Below are 25,518 nucleotides of genomic sequence, written 5' to 3' on the forward strand. Positions count from 1 at the left end.
CTCTCGTCCTGCTCCCCCCCCACAGTTCCATCCCTCCCTCGCAGGCTCTCAGAGATTCCCTTTCTTGCTTTTTTACTGACAAAATCTCTCACATTCACTGCAATATTTTCACCCTTCAGGCCACTCAGGAATGCGTGCAGTCCCTTTCAGCTTGGTCTGTTTTTACAGTCTTCGATCCTCTGACATTATTTGGACCATCAACCGCCTGAAGTCTGCCTCGCCATTAGAACCCATTCCTATCTCGGTTCTCAAAGCTATGACCACTGGTCTGGCCCCCCTACTTACCTAAGCAGTCATCTCTTCTGGCTCTATTTTTTCTTCTCTTAAACATGCCCTCATGATCGCCCTTCTTAAGAAACCCTCACTCAGCCCTTCCCTGCCTGCCACCTACTGTCCTATTTCCCTGAAATTTACTTTAGGCACTCATTACTCCTCTACTCTTTATTTCTTGAAGGCGCACCCTTCTTTGACCCTATTCAATCTGGCTTTCATCCTGGCTGGGCTACAGAGTCGGTGCTTGTCTCTGTGGTTGACGACCTAACCAGGCTGGTGGACAGTGATGGTGTGGGCGCTCTGATTCTTTTAGATCTGCCAGCAGCCTTCGATACTGTTGACACCACCCTGCTGGGCCGCCTGGCTGGGGCCTGGAATTTCTGGACAGGTCCTCTCCTGGCTTCACCCTTTTATTATGGATCACTCTCAGTCTCTTTCTCTGCCCCCTTTCTAGTCGGCTTCTGCTTCACTCACTTGTGGTGTCCCTCAGGGCTCACTCTTTCCTCTATTTTATTTAATGTTTATGTGCAGCCGCTGGCTAAATTGACCAAAAATTCTATCGTTTTTCTGTGTTACACATATGTCGATGACATCAGTCTAGACCTCCAGCAATCTGAGGCTGCCACCAGTCTTCGCTCATGTCTTGAGTCAGTGGGAAACTGTATGTGAATTAAATGTCTCAAACTTAACGGCGCTAAGACTGAGGTACTGGTGGTGCCCTCTCACCCCCACCGCTTCTTCTCTTTGGACCTTGGCTTTCTAGCCCCCCTCTCTTGGCCCTTTTCCCTCACCAGTGTCCACTGCAAAAGACCTGGGCGTCAAGATCATTGTATCTTTATCTATGGAGGCTCAAATTAGCTCAGTCTGCCAGATGGACCACTTTAAACTCAAAGTTCTGCATAGGGTAATTTCCTTCTTACCTCCCTCCACTCCCCGCTACTGCATGTATGTGCGCCAGTTGTGGCCTCTGCTGTATTTGGTCATCTTGACTATTTCAAATCTTTATATCTGGCTCAACCTGGGTACCTGCTCCATCGCCTTCAAATTCTTCAGAACTCAGCCGCAAGAGCGGACATTGCTTCTTCTGATCGTACACATCTCTCGTATCTTACGTGCCCTACAATGGCTCACTGTTTGCAGGCATAATTACATTTAAGACCCTCTGCATTGTCCACCATTCCCTTTATGGTCCTGTGAAGAATACCTGCTGGTTGAATTCCACCTGTATGTTGCTTTCACAACCCACGTTCTGTGAAAGCACCGTCTATCCAGGTGCCCCGGGTCTGCTGTACCAGATCTGGTGGCCACGCTTTTTCTATTGTTGCATCTATTCTCTGGAATACACTTCCATCCTCTTGCTGTTCCATTGAAGACCAGTTCTTGTTCCGCCATTAAGTTGAACATTTCTTTTCAAATCTTTTTCCTATTTGTCACACTGTGCTGTCCGTTATGTATCCTCCTTCAGCACCATGATACCTTTGGGCGACCGCTGCGCTAAACGAGTTCAGATAACATAAGGCTGGGATGGCTTCCAACAAAATGAACACTGTGTTGAATACTCTCATTCAGAACTGAGATATGTTGGGCAGTAATTGAGAAATTGTTACAATCATACAGAAGAGGGGACCTCACTCACAAACGTAAAATCAGTCACTGATTTGGTTAAAAATGGTCTAAAGGACTAGGAACAATTCATTATATAAATATGTTTATTTCATTGTGGATTGATGTTGCCACTCCTTTACCCAATTTGTCAACTAGCGTGGGTCACATTTCCACGATTGGGTTGTGGTTTACCAAGAACTTCCTAAGCAGTCTAACCTAGCATTCACATCGCACACCCATAAAGCCGGGACCATTCAAAGATGGCCTACGTCTTGCCCAACACTAGCCCTAGTGGCTTAGGCATGATGTCATTCTGTAGTTACACGCGAGTTTGACGTTGTTTCATTAAACATAGTTGAATAACCATGTGCGCTACCTCCGAAACCAGCCCCCGCCGGACCGATTGCTGCGGCTGCAGTCAATCCTGGACTCAGTGCATACCCAAGCAACTGAGTTTTTTTTAGACACAAAGCCAGGAGACCTTTCTCCGGCTCATTTGTTAACTCCTACCGTGGCTCAGTTCATTCAAAACCCCTCCCGTCATATTCGCCAGGTTCACTTGACGATTCCTGGTGAATCTTTTTTGGAGACAGCCTAAAAAAAAGTGCGTTTCTTAGGTCGTTTCGGATCCTTCATTTTGCTCTTACCTAAATCAATTAGTGAGTCACGTGCTTAACATCCTCGTCTTGTCCTGACCACCATCCCACTAGTCTTTTTCCTCCACCTCTCATGATATTTTACAGTTTGAAGTCTCCTCTATTCAATTTATTTCACTATCCACAAATGGAGAATGAAGGTGACCTGATTTATGGCACATGGTGAAGGTTTCCTCACAGAGGACTTGGCACTGACTCATGGTACCAGTTTATTAACAAATATATGGTGTAAATAATGCACATTTAGCCATAAGTCAGTTCGTTTTATTTTTTGACATTATTATTATTTATCCATGGATCTGGCCCTCAGAAATGTGTGAACAAGGACCCATGGTTGGTTCACAATTCCTTGTATCCACACACACATATATATATTCATGCCCTGATGCAGATGTTGGCGGGTGTGACCCATGTAATGATGACCATTTAATAATTACACATGTCTACATCATTTAAGTATGACTAAGGGTCCACGCACACTCTGAATTACCGTGAAACACATGCCGGGTTCTTTGTAGCTATTTTTCAGGTATTGGTGTCCACTTCGTGGACCGCTTTGCTGTCATTTAGGGTGCATATTATAGTCAAGGGGACACGTTTGTATCACCCTAGCTTTTTACACTTGTCAAGCTAGCGGCAGCAGATACATTTTTACAATGTTTCAATTTTTTAGTGTGCACATTCTAGTTTACTGTGTATGGCTATTAAACGTGGATAGTGCCCTAAAATATCCACGCCACAAGATATTTGCTTGCTGTTTCGCCATATTGTTGTTTGACCTTCTTCCTGCTTTGCCAGGTCAGGCAATCCCTTATAAAGTAGAGGGTGGGATTGTCTGGTCCCATTCCACATAACTGGTGCCAGAGAGTCTGTGTGGGGTATGACAACTACTGGCTGTTTGTTTAAATGGTGTAGAGCCTTGCCATTGGTCGGGTTGGACTTACCTCCAGTCTGAACTTTGGATAGGAAGAGGACTCCTGCAGCCATTTCTTCAGATAAGCATTGTATCCAAGAATCCCTTGTGGAGGAACGGCTGACTGACAATCCAAAGAAGACTCCTGAAAAGGTCTGGCATCCCTTTGTGTGGCCCAGTGAATCCCTGTTGAACTACCTAATCTCCGAAGACCCTGAACAGAGCTTCACCCCAATCCAGGACCTTCTTGCCTGCAGCTGCCTCATCACTCACCAGCTGAAGACACTTGCGTCTGCCACCTCTTCCCCTCCACCGCAATGGCCGCCATGGAAGAAGGGACTAGATTTAGTTCCCTTCTCCCTGTGTCCATGCCTGCTGTTGGGTAAGAATTAATGTAGTAACACTGTGTGAGACTACACAAAACATATCTGCTTGGTAACCCACCTTTTGGTATACATATGTCTATACTACACACGTTGGTAGTGTGACTGAGCAGCCAGGCCTATCTCAAGAGGGGCAAATGTGAGCTGTAGCAATGAAATTCACAAATACAAGTAACTAAGTAACACTTACACTCAATAGTTATTTAACCATTTTTAAATAAGTGTTCTAGTGGATGCTCTTGGAAATGCTTCTTACACACTTCCTACACCCTGAGGTGACTTCATTCTCAAGGACAGTAATGGCATTTATATATCACCAGTTATACTTTGCAGATTCTGAGGTTGCAGAAAGGAAAGGTTTAAGGAAGGATAAGGTTAAACAGGTTCTCAGTACATGTGAGGACAACTCAATCTTCCAATTAAGTCTAGACAAGCCTTTCTGAGCAGTAACAGTCTAAAACAATTTACCACCTATGAGGGACAAACAATATCAAAGTCAATGGGCTAGAAGAGTCTGCGGGGAGCCAGGACAGCCAAAGTCAATTGGAACACAGTCTATGGAGCTGAGGCACTTCTTAGATAAAAAGTCTTGCACAAAGTTAGAGAGTTTGTAGAGAAAGTCACTTGTAGAGTCACAAGTTGCTAAACCTCTGAAAGGCAGAGTTGCGATAAACTCTAAAGGTAAGCCACTGTAAGTCTCAACTGAGAAAAGCAAGACACTGAGGTAAGTACCCCAAATCTAAACAGTACCTCCCGGTATGAAGAAGAGTGGTCCAGCTGGATTCTGTCCCGTTGCAGCGATGCCGGCCCCCGTGTTTCTGAGCCTCAGTCGTGGGGACAAGAGGGAGGACGTCTGGAGGGCTCCTGCCGCGGCAGTTTGGAGGTCGTCGGCAGCTACGGTTTGGTACAGCAGCACTTCGCAGTTTCAGTGCTTGGTAAACAGCACCGTCACGGATCTCGGATAATGGTTGGGCTTCCTTCACTCCTTGGGTCCTGCACTCTGGTGAGGGGACTCTTGCTCCGGTCGTCCTGCTTCTGGAGGGCCCTTAGGAGACTCCTGGATTTTCTGGCTGGATTTCAGACGTTGCACTCGACTACGGATTTCTCGACCCCTGCCACTCAGTTCCTGCAGCAGCAAAGAGGTACAGCCAGTTGGGAAGATGGTCCAATGGAGTTCATCTCAGGGTTAGTTGGTCCCACTAACTAACCCAAGGGAAGAATGTGTCTCTTCTGGAGCTTCTCTGTCGAATTGAAAAAGGAGTTTCAGTACAGCAGGGCTTCACCGGGATATTCAAGAGTGCAGAAGGATGCAGCAAGCTTAATTTACGATTTCTTCGTTGGGCGTTTCCCCCAGTGGTCAACTCTGCATCAAGTCCCAAAACCCTCGCTTTTAAAGCAGGTTTCTCCCATTCATGCACAGCCTAGGCCATCAATCACAAAGCAGGATGGCTCTCCTGAAAGGACAGACAGTGGATCAGGACTGGTTGAATTCAGGCATTAATAGAGACAAATGACCGGCGAGTTTCGGGAACTTCCCTCACATCCTGCCTTTCCAGACACTGGAGCCAGAGGCGGATTTCAGGGCTGAAGCCCGCCGAAGGCAAAATGAACAAAGCTCTCAAGTCTGGCTCAACACACACAATAAAGCCCAAGAGAGAGCTCACAAACAGAAAGTGGCGAAAAAAAGACGACCAGGGACATTTTGACAAAAATGGTCACACATGGGTGCTGTACTGCACCTGACGATTCAGCCTGCGGTAGAAAAGCACAATGGTAGGAAAATTAAACCCCTGCCACCAGCCATTTAAATTAGTGAGGGCAACAAAGAAATGCTACATGAGAATGTAGGATAAAGGGCTACTAGGTAAACCCCAAGCACTCCACATAAAATGGTGTGTGTTGGACCTACAAAAGGAAAAGGTAAGTAACGTCAATTTAATTTTACTATTCTTGGGAACAGTAGTTCACACAAGAAAAGGTATTTAAACCTTAAGAGAAATCTAAAGGATTTGTCTGACACTGCACTCAGTGCAGGTGCTGTGTGTCGCCATACAAAAAGTAGATGCCTATGGATTTTGTCAGACTCCAAAAACTGAGGAAACACATAATCCAAATCAGGTCAAAAAACAAATGAGTGTGAGAAAAAGGTCTCACTCACTCCAGGGTTAAAATTAAAACGTTCCAAAGTCCAGCAGAAGAGCTGGGGGCCTCCAAGGGTGAAGGGAATTAGCACAGAAATGAGAATTCTCCCTAACACCTGCCATTTTCATTTATAGTTGCATTAAGTTGAGGAATGGTAACCGCACCATTTCTCAACTTAAAAAATAAATCTATTAGCACCCCAGAAAGCATGCCAGGGTGCTAATAGCAATAAACACCTCCATGAGAATAAAGGGGCCATTAGTATGTCTGGTGATAGCCCAGTGCCCACGTTAAGTAAGTCTGCCCCAGGACATTACCTAATTCCTGCCCACATCCCAATTTATTGCATAATTCAAAAAGTTTAGTATTAAAAGAAATTTGAGTTATACATTTTTCCACAAGTTGTATTTAAAATTAAAGTAAACATAGATGCACATTTTAAGATAAAACCTCAAATAATTGAACAAAATGAAGAAAAAAAAAAAGATGTAAATCTGGGCTCACAAAAAAGTCCTGGCTACACAAAATAAAAATATTTACTTAGTGAAAGACTACTACTGGACACAAACGAAATTTCCTTTCAATTGGATCGTTTTCCCACTTTGAGGGGCAAAGCTCAATTTTCTAGGAGAAATATGCATTTCCCTACAAAAAACGGATTTGGGGACATCCATGACATCTTTGCTTGCCGTGTTGGAGCTTTGACATGCCCAATATGTGGAACCACTTGTCGCATCGAAGATCATGGAACATATTTTAAAATGCATACACAATCCAAGACGTCTGTCCAATCAGTACAGCTAGCCATGGACATTCACTGAAGTCAGGTTGGCTAAACAAAATTTGACACATCAGAATCCATTCTAGGACAAGGGATCTAAAGGACTTGCTACCATCATCCGAGACTGCATCTGCGAAATAGTGACACTTGAGGCGCTGTACTTAGCAATTACTGCTCCACTTCTCAGCTGAACGATTCTCAAATGGGCACACTGTAGGCACTGAGTGGCACCAAACGAAGGAGGTGGGAAGTAGAGAAATGTAAGTAACAATTGTAACGCTCTCTAGCTTGGACTATTGTAACAGCCTCTTTCTAAATCTACCTGCCTCTACTCTCTGCCCTCTGCAACTAATCCAGAACAGGACTGCGAGACTTGTCCTTGGCCACAAGCCCTGGGATCGTATATCTCCATCTCTGAAATCTCTTCACTGACTCCCAGTGGATGCAAGGATTACATTCAAAACCCTCTGCATTGTCCAAAAGGCTTTCTGGGGCCTGGGTCCAAAATACCTTCAGCTATCTCTCCGCAAATACCTCCCCTTCGAGCTCTTCGCTCCTCTACCTCCAAATCACTCAGGGTCAGTCGTTTTTCTAAGAAACGAGCTGGGGGTAGATCTCTGTCTTCGGCTGGGGCCTCCCTCTGGAACAGCCTCCCTGCCACTCTAAAACTTGAGGAGACCCATCTCCGGTTCGGGAAGCACCTCAAGACCTTCCTCTTTTCTTCTGCCTTCGCTCCCCCTCTCCCGTGCTGATCTGTTCTCTCTTGGCACCGTGCACCTGGCCACCCTCTGTCTTTTGGGCCCAGGTACCTGCTCATCCTGTCACCCTCCCGCACTGCCTCCAGGCCACCCCTTGCACTGGGGTCTGTATCTGTACCCATACAGCCCCCCCTTTTTCTTCCTGCACTTATCGGACCTACCCTGTCTGCTGCCTTAAACCTAGCACTTGCAAATTGCTGGCTGCATTACCACTGTTTGTTGCCTTTATTATTTATTTATTGTTATTTATCTGTTTCTCCTCTGCTCCGCACTTTCCACCTCTCCCCCTTCCATGCACTTTTCCCCTCCCCCCTCTCCTATGCACTTGCACGTTCTCAATGTCACTGGGCCTAGTAAGATCGCCGTTTTGCTCTCCCCTGTTCCCCTCCCTTGTCGCGCTCTGAAACACTTGTGTACGAGCGCAATAGAAATAAAATATCAATCAATCAATCACCTTGATAGCATGCACTCACAAGGAACTTTTCCTTTAGCGTTCTTAATGAACGGCCATTCGCTCTCCATGCCTAATTTTGCCAGCTATGTTCTCCATTGAGAGCAAGGACATATTGCTCTTTGTGCTCGACACTTTAGCCAGCACTGTTTTGCTCAAAAACGAAAGCAGCAAGTATCTTGGAAAAAGCCTTCAATCAGAAAGCCTGTACTTCTCAGACGTTACTTGAGAAAACATACTTGCAGTTAAGTTTTAGAAATGAAATGATTCAAAGATAAAGTGTTCGACAGCCAATACACTCACCTTGACCAGGGTTGGGGTCGGCTTTGCTGGAGACACTGCATTGGTGATTGCAGGGCGTGAGATCTGATGGTCGGCAACAGGTACAGGCTTGAAGAACTCTGGGATAGGTGAGGGTACCCTTTGGGGCTGAAAGTAGACAAATAGAAGCTGGAGTATTTCAAATCGCCGGGAGGTCACACCTAAAGCAATAGCAACCATGCCGACAATTTTGAAACACTGCCAAATTAATGCGGAGGATGACCTCACAACGTGGCCATCCAAACATGTTAACACAAAATAAAACCACGCCACGTTGCCGTATATAGGATATACAACTCACAAGATCTCTGTAAGCAAGAAAGAACACAGATTGGTATTAAGGCCGGGATGGCGTCCAACAAAATGATCAAACAGTATTGAATATTCTTATTCAGATACTGAGATGTGTTGGGCAGTAATTGAGAAATTGGTACGATCGTACAGAAGAGGGGATATCATTCTCAAACTTAAAATCAGAACAAAATATTGGATGACACTCACTGATTTTTGTTGCAAATTGGTAGGAAGAATGTCGCCACTCTTTTCCCCAATTTGGCAACGAGCTTGGGTCACACATTTCCACGAATGGGCTGTGGTTTAGCCATAGATTCTAAACTAGTACTCACATTGCACACCCACTCCACACCCACACCCCAAAACAACAAAAACAAAACAAGCCATCTTTAACACTAAAGTTTACCAAACCAATGCATGACAAAGGGAGCATGTTAATCATATTAATTATACCAATAAAAGGCAAAGGCAGATTGTGCCATCGACTTAGCAAAAGACATGCATATTTAAAAGAGGTTTAGCATTCACTTACCCAATATTCTCAATATGCTTCATTAGATGGCTCCCTAAATAATCAACTTCAGATGTTGACTTCTCAAATAAAAAGTCCAGAAAGTCATGGCCAATTTAGGAGTCTTTTTGTAGGATGCAAGAGATACGGCTCCACAGTTCAATGCCTGACATTCTATTTCTTGGAAGGCCAGTCTTGAGTTATTAGTCCAGATAATGACATCATCCTTATGGAGTGTGTTTTAGTTTCCTCACGCCCATGCGTAAATGAGCGAATGAATGGGTTCTGAATGGCATATTGTGATAATAGTTCCAAATACAAAGCATGAGGAGGGTGGGAGGGTGGGGGGATGGGGGAGCGAGCACTGCCGTTTAATTCCCCTATGAATGATAAATGGGCGAGAAAGCTGCATATTGGCATGGACACATGGTTTTATACTGGAATTGGACTCCAAACATATCCTTTGGGGATCTAGACCATATTCCTTACTTCTTACATAAACTTCCACTGAATGCGATTAAATGCCTTTTGTGCATCTCAGAGTGTGCACTAAGGGTTGTTTGTAGGAATGTGTCCATTATGTGTTCATTATGATGATATATCTGCCTTATTAGTGTGATAAGTACACACCCAAAAACACACCCAACCACCCCCACACACACACCTTACTAATCCTTTTGAAAATAGCATTAACAGCCAGGTGGTTAGTTCACTTGCTAATCACTCACCTCCGACATGGTGAAAGAATGCACTTTGCAAGTTAAAATCCGAGGATGGCCGACTCAGCCCTTCATTACCTCCACTCTTCCTCGTCCCAGTACTTACTTCATGAGGCCCCTGCCTCCGACACAGGATCTTCTTCTATTTCTTTAAATTCCTATAACTCCTCCCCCACATCCACGTCACTCAGTTTAATTTTTCCTGCCTCTGGCAGGTTGGACTTTTTCTTCCCGGTGCGGGGCACTGGGGAGCACCGATTGCTGGCCCCCGGGGGGGGCTGTGTGGCGGGGCCCTCGGCTCCCTCAGGTGCGGCGCTGCTCCTGGGCCACCTGCGGGGCTTGGGGTCACAGTTGAGCAGGATTGCCTCGCTCGGTTCTTTGCTGGGCTCCGGACCGCAGCGTGAGCATTGTGTCCCGGGTCCTGCATGGCCCGGGGGAAGGTAAGGAGAGGGGAGGACTGGGCTTGATTTTTTTTCCCCTCTCCTCCTGTTTTGGCCATCTTGATTCGACAGGCCTTTTCCTCGTGCTCTGTGTACACATCTTTATTGGAAACTTGGCAGTATGGGCTAGCCTTCCCTTTTGTTGTGTGGCCTCTCTGCTTCTTGTCGTGGGGTGACAGTGGCAGAGAGTCTTTGAAAGTGCGGGGGCTCTTTTCTGTCACAGGCATGTCAGATACTACCCGCTCCTCAGACACACGCAGCCCATGATGCACCGGATGTTGGCTGCATTCTTTGCGTGCAGCCTGTGAAAACGGCGCAAATTTGGACGCGTCTGCAAGCGGCCTGAAGGGTACCGGCCTGGCATAGTCTACACTTCGGGTTCGAGTCTCTGCGGTGCTGACTCGGCATTTCATCCTTCCTAGACCGACGCATTGGAACGATTTAGAGCTTGGGGCTACCAGCTACTGGATACAGGGCTCAAGCCACCTCTCAGTAATGTGGCGAGTTAGTGGTGTGTTTGGTTCTGTGCTAGCTATGGACGCAGACTCTTTGTCCTGTCCTCTTCCTCTGAACTGCACGAGGGAATGTCAAAGGAGATGATTTTCTTTTCCCTTGTCCGGCATGGAATTATAGAAAATGCATCATGGAAGTAATGGCCATTCAGAGGGTTCCCAGTGTCTCTTCTTTTAGGGACTAGGTCCTCTGGTGCTGACGTGTTGCTTTCACACCTCGTCTCAGACTTGTGGGAAGTGATATGGCACATGGTGGCACATGTCTGTGCTTAGAGGGGTTCTCAGAGCCCCTGGTGCCGGTGGAGGGGGATGTCACTCCAGTGGGTTTTTCCAGTGTAGGAATACCCCAGGTGGGGGGTTGCCTTTGATGTCTGCTATCTGGGATGGATTGCTTTGCCCTGCTTTGTGACAGTACTCTGCCCTTTTGACGCCAGCCTGGTGGCTCCTCTGTCGGCTGGGGGGGCCCTGGTCTGCTGGACTTCTGGGCTGTCCTGTATCTTCCTTTTGATAAGTCAGATCTTTTTGTGGGCTGACAAGCATGCTGTTATATAGTGGCGCAGGGATGCTTCAACGTCCTGTGATTTTCCTCTGGTGCAAGTGCAGTGACTGGCGGTTTTCCCTGGATCCTCGTCTCTATCTTCTCTGAGGTGTATGGGACCGGTGGGGTTCGGCTTCCTGGGCAATGGGCTCCTTCCGGAGGGGGGTATCGGTTGCAGTTCCTGTCTCCTCCTGTCCAGGTTTGCATGGTTAGGACTTTGGTACCCAGCTCACGGTCCAAGTAGTTGGCCATGGGATCCGTTCTCTCCGAACGATTGTTGTGGGTTACCGTCTTGCCTGTTCCTCTCCCTGTTCAGGGTCAAGTTTTCTACTTCCGGGTGTTCCTGGTCCCTATGCCTTCTAGGATGTGTCAACTGCTTATGGGTCTCAAGACCCTGCACTGCTTGTCCGGACGTCTGGGGAGAGTGTACTCTGGATGTTGTGCAGGGGGGGCGCTTGCTGGCTGGTCTGGGTTCTCAGAAGGCAGTGTGTCTCGGCTCGCCTGTTGCTGAAGTTACGGGGCACGTGGCGTCTTGCGTTTTTTCGGTTCCTTGAGCCCGTCTTCGGTTATGTACCCTGGTGTCTTATACTCTCTCCCACTGGTTTCCGACGTCTCGGCTTTCGTAGTTGTGTTTTTGGTGTCCCCAGCGCTGCGAGTCTCCCTGCTGTGGTGGCGGGGGGTTTCAGGTCTACAGGCTGAGGTGTGCATGGTCCATCCTCCTGTGGCCTCTCTTACTACCGACGCCAGCAGAAAATGTCTACATTGGGGGTCCTCTCAGCTCAAGGGTTGTGAGATCTGGGGAGAGCCGGCGATCATCCAATTGGCAAGAGTTGTGCCATTGTCCAAGCTCTGGTGTACTACAAGGAGTTGCTGGACGGCCGGCGGTTTTGATCCGATCGGACAATACGACGGCCTTGGCATATGTCAACTGCAAAAGGGGTTCCGGCCGTTCCTTGAATGCTCTGGCAGCGCTGATAGGCACCTGGGAGAAATCTCATCTGGTGTCTCTGGTGGCCTCACGTATCAGAAGGGTGGACAATGTTCAAGCGGATCTTCTCAGATGCCGGTTTTCACTCCTCGGCGGAACTGGTCCTGTTGGCCCAGGTCTTTGCGGTGACCTGTGTCAGATTAGGGTCCCCGGTCCTAGACCCGTTTGCATCCCCGGCCTCAGCAGAAGTTCGCCTCTTCTGCTCTCGGTTTCAGGCCGGGGGGATTGGGGAATGGACGCCCTCTCTGTACAGTGGCCTTGGGGTTTCCTTTATGCCTTTCCGCCTATTCCCCTTCTGCCCCGGGTGGTTTGGCGCATCAGAGTGTCCAGGGTGACTGTGTTGTTGTTAGCTCAGTTCTGGTCCCGCCGGAGTTGGCTCCCCTCTCTGTTGGAGCTTCGGTCCTAGGAACCTTGGCTGATTCCGAGGTGGCCGTGTCCCCTTCAAGGGGATCTGCGGTTGGAATTCCACTGGATGCAATGGGCAGTGTGGCTATTGCTCAGTCTAGGTTGATATCTCAGGGGTTCTCAGATCCTGTAGTTGGATGCTCTTAGACCCTCCACTCTGAAGGTGTTCGGCAGGCATTGGGGCCATTTCCGAGACTGGTATGGGCGGTCTGGGATCCCTGCCCTCCGTTCTGGCCTCTCTGCTATCCTTCGATTCCTCCAGAAGGGCTTTTGACAGGGGCCTGGAAGTTTTTTTCCCAGGCTTCGCTCTCAGTGAGCCTCCATGAAATTGCTTTTGGGGGACTCTGATGGTCACTTGGATGGGGAGGTGTTGGTGGGGAAGTTGCTCCAGGGTTTTTCTTCCCGTCCTTGTGCTGATAAAGGGCTTCCCCCTTGGGATCGCCCTCTTGTATTACGGTTCCTTCAAGGGCCTGCTTTTGAGCCCTTTTCCGAGATTGATATCAAACATCTTACACTGAAATCTGCTTTTCTTATTGCCTTCGCTTCTGCCCGTAGGCTTGGGGAGATTGGGGCTCTCTTAGGTCACCCTCCTTTCCTGAGGGTGCTGCTGAGGTGTGGTCCGAAGTTCCTCCCTTAAGTTGTATATCGGTTTTCATACCTCTCAGGATCTGGTTCTCCCTGACTTCTTTCATGATCCGAGAATGCATGAGGAGGTGGCTTGGCTTAACATTATGTTCGGCCGGACATTTTGGAGTATTTGGCTAGGTTTGCTTTTTCCCACCAATCTGATAGTCTTCTGATTGCTTGTGGTCCGGTTTCCATTTTCCGATGGTTCCAGGTTGTGATCCCAGTGCCTATATGGCTTTTGGCCTGCCTGTGCCTGCGCACGATCGGGGCCGGTCCGCAGGGGTTTGGCGGCTTCCTGGGCCGATGCAAGGAGGGTTTTTCTCTGCAAGAGATTTGTATGGCTGCCGCCTTGGCTGGTCTAGGGATTTCCATCAACCGCTATGGGTTGAGTTTCTCCCACTCGGGGGGTTGGTTCCTTCGTGGTTGGAGTTTTATCTGTGGGGATGTGAATTAAGAGTTATTGTGGGTGTGTTTGCTGCACTGTTTTTAGCTCTGTTTCTCATTGGGACCTTTTCCCCGTTGCTGCTTTGGTATACCTCATGAAGTAAGTACTGGGACGAGGAAAGTGGACGTGGAGGTAATGCTCTGATTACTTACCGGTAGTCTTCATTACTCCTAGTGCTACTCTTCCTCGTCACAGTACGGACGACCCTCCTCACCCTCCCTGCGGGGAAGGTCCCATGCTCTGTCTTGGTAATATGAAACTGAGTGTCGTGGATGTGGGGGGAGTAGTTCTAGGAATTTAAAGAAATAGAAGAAGGTCCTGTGTCGGAGGCAGGGGCCTCATGAAGTAAGTACTGCGACGAGGAAGAGTAGCACTAGGAGTAATGAAGATTACCGGTAAGTAATCAGAGCATTTATCCATGGACCATAAAAGGAGTAATATTAAATGTGGTCATATTAACAGCGATTATTTCAGTGCTTCCAAGATGGAGGAATCGAGCATGAAGCGCCATACAGGAACCTGATATTATTCTTGGTCTAAGAATCTACGGCACTAGCCGGGCGTGAGCACTGATCAGAGACCAATCATCGCTGCTGATAGTACTCCCAAAAATGTATGCCCAATTTATGGGCTATACTACTATAGCATTAACTATCAGGGTGTGGTGTGTGCTTCGGTGGTAACAGCCCACCAGCCAGAACATGTTTAGGGCTCAACGAAGGCTGTTCCAGACTGAGGCAGGCAGTTTTGAGGATATTTAAATATCTTATAAATATTTAAATAAACTATCATATCATATCATATCATTCTCAGTCTGACATCCACGGTTTTAGGTGCGTTTGTTTTCCTTTTTAAAAAAAAATGTGAAAACGTCATATATTAAAAAACACACCAAAGGCCACTGGTTAAACAAAAGAGGGACATTAGGCCTCATAACAAGTTTGGGGATATTCTGGCAGATTTACAGCCAGAATACCACTCAACTATATTACCGGTACCGCCACTTGGTATGTCACAATTGCTGCCAGATTACACGTGGCGGTATGCTGGTTTTACTCCCCATTTGGGATTTCGGCAGAATGACCACTAGCGGTAATAATGCTGAATTGGCTGCATTATGGCAGGATGGTGGGGGAATTACTGTCAGCATTTTGCTTGAGGTATTTCCCCCACCCCAGCGCCAAAACCATACTTGGCCAGTGCACTAATACGGTGGGAACTCTGTTGCTACTGAATTTAGCTGCATTGCCCAACTCGTAAAGAGGGCCATTGTCGTATTTTTATTTCCAGGGTGACCTGCTAGAAAAGTGGGCAGGATGAGGAGCCAGAGTGTGAGGCAGCAGGGGGCAGGTTAACTTGCGCAAGTGGGGCTGATGGTGGTTGTGAGCAAGAAGTGGGGTGGATTTCTCGGGGTGTAGGACACCGGCTGAAGGATAGAATATTGTGGCTGGGGAGTGGCGAAGGAGGCTAGAAAGTAATGCACTCGACATAGCCCATTCCTCGCCTCCTGCATGGCTCTCTTGCAAAGGGTTTGTTTGTTGCTGCTTTACTTTGCAAGGTCAAAATTCGTCTGTTTTATCGACAGTGTTCATGTGAATTAGTTTAATATTCTTTTGTAATACGAACAGCCTTTCCTTTATATTCGATAGCATACAGGTATTTTTTGCTGGATTATTGCCAGTGTATCCATGGAGACCGGATTTTTATTCAGAACCTGCGTGGCAGGCCCTTGTTCTAGTCTAGTCAGCTTCCAGATTCCAATGACAAGCCTAACTGTGACGTACATCGCATACCAGCAGAGAGTGGTTTTAACCAAACTATTTTACCATGACAGTAGAATGCAAAGGTTACAGCAAACATCTTCTAAACATCTGCCAACATTGCAGACAACAAGAGTAACTTTGCCATAAAAAATGCAGAAAAGGTAGACAAATTAGTCAACTAGCTGTGCTCTCACGCCAATTCCTGTTTACCCCTGTAGGCCTCGTTACTGGGGGATCGATGCATAATCAAATCATGTGGGACATCCATCCAGGCCAGCCAGAATAATCCAGCCAGGGTGTGGTTCCCTGCATGATTCTGCCAGTGGATAATATCGGCTCACGCATGCGCATTGTAGGGTCACGTGCATCATTGGGAAACTGCACGTGGCCTAGTGTGCCCGAATGCGCAGGTGAGGCCCGGGACGCCCGTGCTCTGCAGACAGTGCTCCAGGAAACAAGGAGGCAAGCTGCATCCATTAATCAGTCAGAAGCAGCAGGTACAATCTAGCGACCTGCTGCAACTCGAGGCTGAGGTTAGGCAGCAGACCTGAGGTAAGGATTGGCACTTTCTTTTTTCTTTTTGTTTCTTTCGGACTCCTGCATCTGTAAACCCGTTAAACATACTGTTTGTCAGTTACACATTGGGCTTCCAGAACTAGTCCATTGCTAATATATATATTAGAAGCCAGAGCACCTAGTTCTGAGCATCGTGTTATGGGGGTGCCAATTTTGTGTGTGTAAACCCATGCTTACATGTGGGTTTTGCTGAGCGTCTCCCGTTCATTTTTGGAGGGTGGCTTTTTTCCTTTCTTTCGCACCATCAGCGCGAGATTCGCGTGAGGGACACTTGGTATGCTCCAACGAGCAGGGGGGCAAGCGTAGGCATGAGGTGATTCTACCTCAGAGTTGGTTAGAGCTCCCCTGCCGGAAGACACTGGTGGAAGGTTGCTGGGGAGCATAAACCTCTGAGGGAATCCACATGGGGAGAGGGAGGACCGAAGAAGAAGCGAGGGAGAACCAAGGGAGAGGGAGCTCCAGAGTGTTCACAGAGTGCAGTCATGCCCTTTGTCAAATCCGGGACGTCCCCTGAAGCTGTCCCTTTTCCCACCAGCAGTTTACCTCTCCCCTATCCAGGGTTGAGAGTGTGTGCTGGATGTTGGAGCTTAAGGAGAAAGTTGGCGGTTGCTGTATCAAGCCCCAGCACAGTGTGTGAGGGACAGAGCAGAGCCGTTCCCGCTGCACTGCATGGTAGCAGCCAGGCAGAAGTGGGAAAGAGTGAGAAAAAGGGGCGCTGTGTACAACGTGTGCATATACACGACAACCAAGTGGATTTGGCAGACAGGCGTGAAGGCCGTTATTCGTCCGACCTGTCAAAGCGAACTTGGAGAGGCCGTAGCATTCAGGTCAGCTTCACATCATGAGGGGTTGAGGTACTGCATCGCCGTACAAGTGGTGGGTGCCAATCAAGGGGCCCGGTGTAAAGTATTGTCAGCTATCCAGAGAGGGCTACTCACCCTGCTGAGGAGACGTGTTTTTTTCATTATCCAGAGGCCCAGTTTGGCTGTGTGGGTTATGTTTATAGTTAGCTAGGTACGGTTATCAGCCTGGGGGACAGTGTTCCACTCATTTCCGATCCCAGCCCATAGGCGTCTCGCTGTGAAAGTGGAGGTTCCGCTTATGACAATTCCAGGCTCGCCTGTTTTCAGGCAGTGGTCGAGTAATCCCAAGGGTTTGTCAGAGAGAGGGGCGAGCATATGCTCTAGGCGAATTTGATTACACCCTGTGTGACACAGTTGATGCTAAGCAATTATTTATTTACCAAAGGTGAATGTATTTACGCCCCTGTGACACACTTATGTACATTGCTTATTTATTTACCAAACGTGAATGTATTAACCTTTTAACTGCCATGGGGTTTCCCCCCCAGTGCCAAGGCCTTTTTTGGTGATTTCAGTATTTCACCATGCAAAGCCTTCTAACATTTTCTCCTTCATTAACCCCTTAAGTGCCAAGGACGAGCTATCTCGTCCTTGGCACTGGGAAGGTAATCCCAAGGACCAGATACCTCGTCCTTGGCTCAACGCCACGTGTGAGACCATTGATGCCAGCCAATTATTTATTCATCCAAGGTGAATGTACCTATACCCATGTGAAGCAATTGATGGCATTAACTATTTTCATCCTCAAAGTGTAATCAGTTAATGCTGAATGAAATGGAGGGATGATCTCTAGGTATTTGTCTTGTCATTCACGTGCAGTGGTTTAATATCCTTTGTGAATGTCAAGGATTGGTTTTAACACAGTTTTATATATATATATATGTATGCAAGGCTGTGTCTGTTTATTTAACTAGGTGCACTGGTATTCGGTCAGTTTTCGGGGCTGGCCTGCCATAGGCCATTGCATGAGGGGCACTCAATTCCGCCCCCCTGGGATTTTCATTTGCGCATGTGTGCGGTAAGGTGTTAGTACCCCATGCTCAGGTCTCCTACAGGTTGCTGCTCATCTTTCTTTCAGAAAACACAGGGAGAAACACTATTACACGTCCCAGAACTCTGCCTCGGTAGTGCTCGCCCTATGTCTGAGCCGGACCATAAGCAGTGCTGGGATTTGATGCTCAGAAACCAGTCCCAAAATATGAAAGATCAAAACAGTGACAACAACAAATTCAGAGTAATAGCAAAGCTTGAACCCTTTCAGGGAGGTGCATGCAGCTCCTGATTTACAGTAAATCCCTCAAGTAAAAGTGCAATGAGTAACACATGGTTCATACATTGTTTGCAGGTCAAGCAGCATCGGCTGGGTCCAGATTTGTGACCGTCTTAGCCTTGGACGCACTGACCGCAACGCTGATAGTGTGCAAGCAAGCTCAGTCTGCCTATATATATATATATATATATGCTGCCAGGATTCCATCTGCCTAAGCCTTCCGAGGTGGATATAAACGAGTCCCATTACGTGAGGTAGAATGATGGTACAAACATATTTGATCGGGCACTGGATTTGTTTTGTGTTTAAAAAGTGCGGTACGAGTCTGAACTTTTTCAGAGATGCAAATGGTACACTACGCTTTGTTGGCAATACACAGGTGCAACTTTTACTCTTATGGTCACCCAGTGACATACCTATGACATGGAAGTCAGATGTGCAAAAAAGAGCCACAAACCAGCAGGATAGCCCCATGATATAGAGGACGTGCGTGTATTAATGACCCACGTAACGTTTGTTGCAGCTCAAAAAATTGTACAGTAAGACATAATTGGTAATGGCATGTTCGTTTATTATAAAGGTAATTTAAAGTATGTTGGGGGGGACATGGCATCTGAATAAAAGGTGCCCTAGCCAAATGAATGGGGACAAAATGGTGTGCCGTGAAAGTTGGGGAGGGGGACAAACACCACTGTCCGCCCCCCCCTAAAATTCTGCCCATGCCCATTCCGTCTCCTCTTTCCTCCATTCTGTTCTGCTTTTCTGGTCAGAGTCCTCTGTTATTTTATTGCTCCATCCTGTCTGAAAGGGACAGCTTGTCACCCACAAGTGAGCGCAATTCTACATGCTGCCCATTCTCCTGTGCGCTGCACCGCGCACCCCTTAGGTCTGCATTGCATTTCTCTTAACAGGAGAAGTGATTGTGCAAAGGGACTGGTGAGAGGTGGGCTCCACTTCAGTGTTTCAAGTGGGTTAAGAAATTGTGGTGGTGGGCTGCCTCATTTGGGGACGTGGCTTCCATGATTGGTGTGGCCTGAAAAGTGCACAGACCATAGTAAGGTATGCAAACAAAGCACGAATATACTTGTATTCGTACCTTACTATGGTTTGTGTACTTTTCAAGCCATCTTTTATAAACAGAGACATACGTTACATATTTCTATTTTTATAAAAGATGGCTTGAAACATACACAATTCAAGCCATTTTGTATAAAGCTTTGAGGACGGACAAAACCTGAGGCGTCTTTGTCCGTCGACAAAGCATTTTAAAAGATGCCTTGAATTGTGGACTTTTCAAGCCATCTTTTCTAAACATAGAGATAGGTTACATATTTCCAGGTTTTAGAAAAGTCCGCAATTCAAGGCATCTTTTATAAAGCTTTGCCAACAGAAAAAGACTCGGGCTGGGTGATCTGTGCTCTGCTCTGCAAAGCAGATCAGATCACTGAGCCAGAGGCATCGTTCTCCCTCGATGAACCTGGGGGCTCTGATCTAATCTGCACATTAGATCAGCCCCCAGGTTCGCCGAGGGTCAGTGACCCGGGAGGGGGGTGGGGAAACAAAGCTACTGTAACTTCCTCTCATGACCCCTCACGTGAGGGTCACAAGAGTAAGTTAGTGACTGACAGAAGTGCCAGCCAGCCACAGCGTTGCTGAAACTGCAACTTTCAGTGATGCTGTGGCTGGCTGGCACTGTCAGTCACATCTTGCCTGACCTTAAAATGGCAGTTGCATCTCCTGTTGAGGATACTCCCACATGTCTGAGTGTTTCTCCCATCCTGTGTGACGGTCCATAGCACAGCACACTGCGATTGCATACAACTGTCTCTTCTCTGGGTTTTAGTGTCCAGGTCACAAAGCCCTAGCACAGCTCTAAGTAAACAAATGTGACAGAGGGTTTAGAATCTGGCAACCTGGCAGGGCTTATTGACACGTTAAAAGTATTTGAAACCTCTGTGTGAATGGACTTTAGCAAGGTAGCACCATTGTTTAGCCCCATGTGACTTTCTTTTGGTTTGAAAACGACCCTAAATTGAGCATGTCAATGAATCTGAAATGTTGCATCAGTTTTACTGGACTCGGAGCTTTTCATGGCAGGTGGACAGTGTGTCCTTTCTTGTGTTGTCTATATAGGCAGGCTGTATGAGTTTCTCTCCTTTAGATGTGACCCCCTCCCCACCCCTTGCTCTGATCGCACTCCTTCTCAATCCAGGGCCGGTATATTCATCTCACACCTCTAATAATTATGATAAATGAATGCCGGAGGGTATCACTTTCATTCCCTGACCACTGTGGTTAGGGGGGGCGGCCATGGCGCCCTTTAGGCTATAACAAAGCCACTTATTACATTATTTCTGTCATGGTGCTCTGAATTTGCCAGACTATAGACAGGGGTGGACTGTCTTATAGGGAACTCTGGAGATTTCCCAGTAGGCCTCTGCGCCCTTGGACACATTTGTGTTATTTCGAAATTTTCATATTAGAAAAAGGTTGGCTCGCTGAAAATGTGTACTATGGGGCCACTTTGAAATGTATTTCCAGGGCCGCTTTTCGTTTCCAGTCCACCCCTAGCCCCAGGATACGTACATCAGCTTCAAAGCTGCAGAATAAAAGAGTTAGGCGTTTATTCTGAGTGATGATACCAAGTGCCTCAGTGTTGTGTGTTCACAATCACTTATTTATAAAATGTTTGGCTGGCAGTGGGGCAGGATCCTAAAACACACAATAATTTTTTTATATTTCAAATACAACATATATTTTGTGAATTCACAGAACTGAAGCCCAGTGGGCAGTTCTGTATACACACAGACACTTCAACATGATCCATATTATATTTCGTTTCACATGTGAGGTGTGCACATTCAAAGTGTTTCCTAATGCGCAGGTCTTTTTTCTACTGAATAATTGTGTTTTTAGAGAACAGAGTAATTCGTTATTCATATATGTTTTTGTTTAAATATTACAAATTGATTGTGCCAGGCAAACATGTTATAAGTGATAATGAACAAGACACTGAGGCATGGGGGACAGGTACAAAGTGTTCCAGAAGTCCCAGTCTTGATATCACAGTATTTCTTTTATTCTAACGTTTTGCTCGAGGTTCATGCTCATTTTCCATCATGTTGCTACTTATTCTTCTCACAACCTGTCTCCCAATCTCTCATGCTCTTCCTACCTCTCCAAACACCTCTGCAATTTGTTTCACATTGGTAGTCATGCTTAGAACCTTGTGGTTCAGGGCCAGCTAAAGAAGTGTCAGTGCTCGTGGGGGCCCATTTTAACATGATGGTTGGGGCACACCCTTGCTTAAGAGTGGACAACAGTCAGAGGCTGTTAAGACAGCTTTTCTGAAGTCCAACTAAGGGCTTAGTAACAAAATTCAACTGTGACACTACAAGACTACACTCTTAGTATATAAGGCTGTACACACCAGAGTATATGGTAGAATGGACAGAGCAGCCAAGCTTATCTTACGAGAGAGGAAGGCACAAAGAGTGTGTAGTATACCAAGGGTTCAACAAAAACACTGACAACCAGAAGTAGTATAAAAAATAAAGGATTATAAACACGAGTTAGGCCAAGATAAATCTTGGTGGGTAAATACTTGGTCATAGAATCATAAATACATTATAAAAATACAACACAATGCTTGAAGGTACACAGACCAAAACATACAACTTGTTCAGAATACCAACAGAATTTCTAGGCATGTCAGACCTTATCAAACACATTTAGTATAGGACACATCTACTCATGGGGAGTAAAACCATACATTACTTTCGGATTACTTTCAGTAATACAAGGGTAGTAGACACTAGCAGTTGTGCAGTGACACCCGGTTAAGGAATCACTTAGTAAACCAACCTGCAAGTATACTTTTCTGAATAGTGGAACACTCATCCAAGGAACAGTAGAAACCTATAACCACATTCAGGATAACACACAGTTATACTAGGTGAGCAAGACCTTTTGGTGTAATATACAATTACAGTTATTTTTAGCTCAGTGGAACACAGACTAAGGTAAACAAGAACTCTTTACACCAACTTAGGATTGCACCAGGCAGACCAACCAGCTACACCTACAGAACACTTTTTAAGAATGGCACGCAGCTATTATAGGCAGGTAAAACCTAATGTTGTAATGTACTATTACAGTTGCTTTTCAGGTCAGTGGAACACAGACTAAGGTAAGAAATAACGTAACTTATTTTAGGATGGCGCACAGCTATTCAAGGTAAGTAAAACCCATATACTTTTTAAAGGATCTATCAGCAACTTAAAGCTAGGTATACACATAAGACTGTTTCAGCATCTGTATAAAACAGACCAGGGAAAGCAAAACCCAATGTTACACTTTCAATGATTGTTATTCAAGGTAGGTAAAACCCAAGGCAAACTTAGTTTAGAAAAAGGTATACAGCAGGGCAGGGGAAGTAAGACCCAGCTGTTGAACTTGCACACTAATATTCAGGAAGACATAGTTAAGTGAAGCTAACAGCATTACTTTTGGGAAGAGGCACAGCCAAGTAAAATAACCTTAAATATACTTTACAGAATCGCACAACACACATTCAGGGGAAGTAGGAACTTTTGTAACTGCTCACTCACAGTTATCGACTTACTAATTTACAAGTATGTAAACATTTAAACACGTGTTCTCTTTTCTAGGCAACAGGCCGAATCTTTAGAAAGTTTTTGCCTTATTCTTGGAGCATGAGTGTTCAGTGGCAGAAGGGGCGGGGGGTCACTATGTCTCTAGTATCCAACAGACAGTTCAGTAAGGCAGAGAAGTAGCAAAAGCCAGATCGGTATTACACTTTGGGAGGTTTAAAGGGTCCAGGGATTTCTAAGAAGACACCCTAGGAGGATTCCAGCAGTGGGCTGGGGTGAACTGGATGAGAGGACTCCCAATCACAAAAAACACTCCAAAGCTACACAGGAATCACAAAGGCTTAAGGTAGGAGAAGACCTGAGCCAACATAGTACCTCAGCACGGAAGAAGTGTTGCAGCAGAGGAGACTTCAGGGTCTGCAGCCAAAAACCCATATTCCTTTGTCATGAAGACGGAAGAGCAGACTTTAGAAGGGATTTTGCAGCAAGGATCAACAGGGAAGGCTCCAGGCAAGAGAGTCTCTTCACAGTTGGATGCGGTTCTGGTTTTGGCACCCTTTTCACGAGCCAGAAGACTGTATATCACGGATTGGATTTGTGTCGCTAATCTGGTCCAGCACTCTGGTGAGGGGACTTCAAGAACTGGGATCACGTATCTGGAGGATGCCACCAAAGTTTCAGCTCGCTTCCGAATTTGGAAGACCGTGCCCCGCACAATAGCTCGAGGTCCCAGGGTATTGGGGCATTGCAGCCCCGCAAGTTTGCAGCACGGCACGGGATGTCTCAAAATGCAGGTCTTCTTGAGTCTAGTGGATCTCACCAGGCCCTGGATCGGGGGTTGTCATTTTCGGAGTCCCCAGGTCGCTTGGAAGGAAGGGTAACAGCAAGCTCTGGTTAACAGCAGACTCTCCGGACGCTGAAAATAGTCTCAGCCACACTTTCTTCATCTTCATCTTCGGATTCAGGTCCAGTGGTCGACTTCCTCTTCAATTTACACTATCAGACATCTATGCAGGAACCGAGCCAATCAAACAGACGTGCAACATTCAAACTTCGGGGGAGGTTGGCAATCCTTTCAGGACAGCCAGCCTCCCAGTTTGAACTTGATTCCCGCAGTCAGTCTGGAAGACAAAAGGCTGCAGAGTTTTGGAATCCTTGCTCGCTTCCTGCCTTCACAGATACTCTGGAGCCTGGGTGGGCTTGACCGAGGTTCCTGCCGAAGATAAAAATTACAAAGGAATTTTCCACCCTGGAAGGCAGGGGAAATACCACGAAGCGCGAAAATGGCAAAAAAAGAATACGGGCCATTTTGGTAAGATGGGCACCCATGGGTGCCTTAACCGCAGCTGTTAAAACAGCCCCTGTTAAAGGAGCACCGAATTTGTAAAAAGGTTCAGAACTGTTACAATTGCATCTCCCAGCACTCCACTTATGGTGGGGTGTGCTGGTTTTCACCTAAAAAAATGTATAAGGGATAGAAATATCCTTTCTACCCGTGGGAAGTGTAGTTCTCACAAGGTTAGCCAGAGAATGTAAAAGGGGAGCCCAAAGTGCAACCCTGTAACAATACAAATCTACATAACAAAAGTTGTCAAAGAGGATAAAAATAAAAGGACACTATGGAGACTCTTAAAAATGACACCCATAAAAAGAGTAAAAGGATCTCTGAGTCTGGGAAAAGGTTCCTACTCACTGAGGTATTGGAAAAAATAATCTACCAGTCCTGCAACACTTTCTGGGGTGGTTTAGCTCTAAAGTTAAAATCTTACCTCACAGAGGCACCTATAGTATCCATACATTATAATGGAGACAATGAAATACAGCTAGTGGGTTAATAGCCACAGATTAACATGCAACTGACAGCCAGCAGGGAGCTGAAAGCCTACAGGTCCACTGAAAATGCATTGATCTTTCTTTGCCAGCAAAGGGCCAATGTAGAGCAACCGGAGTAAAAAGGTACCAGAGAGACCCGAGGGAGGGGACGGCTTGAAGGGCTCTAGTAAATGCAGCTTTTAATGTGCACGCTTCAAAATGCACATTTAAAGTCCTGAATGAAAGGCGTATATTGCCATGTCATAAGACTGTCTCCCAACATGGGGTAAGTTGCTGGGGCCCTTTCACTTGAAAATATTAAAAGGCCCCAACGCCGTCTCTGTTCAGGGCCATATGGCAGCTGATGTTATTTTCTGTGATGGTATGATGTGCCAATTAATTAAACTTGAAGAATCATACATCTTTTAGTCGCAGAATGTTGGCAAATATGTACAAATGAAAAGTACTGTAAACTAAATTACTACACACATCTGGTGTGTTCAGAAGGTTTAAGATTGCATGAAAAAACACATTATCAAACTGTGGTTTATCGATTCATGGTGCTGAATGCAAGGAGTTTGTGGTCAAAGCCTGCACCCCTCCAAGCCGAACCCAACCATAACAATGTGGCAGCAATTGTCAGACAGCAATTACCAGTTTCAGCCAAGAAAACAAAAATTCAAGGATAATGGACTAGTTAATTACCAACCAATTAGGGGTAATGGTTTAAAGCAGGACAGGATGGTTGCCTTGTCTCCCATCACTTGTCTCATCACATGCAGTCTTATTGTCACATGCCAATCATAACAGAGGTGTTCAACTGTGAGCATTGTGGTGAATCAGAATAAGGAGACGGGCT

General features: G+C 46.4%; 1 protein-coding gene across 2 annotated transcripts in view; it reads right to left on the minus strand.

The window, feature by feature from the left end:
* Nucleotides 1-25,518, minus strand: part of MRTFB (myocardin related transcription factor B) — a 498,019-nt gene that overhangs the window by 176,343 nt on the left and 296,158 nt on the right. For both annotated transcript variants that reach the window (XM_069647827.1, XM_069647828.1), the window contains exon 7: nucleotides 8,266-8,391. In XM_069647827.1, the coding sequence (XP_069503928.1) occupies nucleotides 8,266-8,391 (126 nt within the window). The remainder of the gene's footprint in view (nucleotides 1-8,265; nucleotides 8,392-25,518) is intronic.

Source organism: Ambystoma mexicanum, chromosome 2q (assembly GCF_040938575.1).
Source record: "Ambystoma mexicanum isolate Mex_15411 chromosome 2q, UKY_AmexF1_1, whole genome shotgun sequence".
NCBI lineage: Eukaryota > Metazoa > Chordata > Amphibia > Caudata > Ambystomatidae > Ambystoma > Ambystoma mexicanum.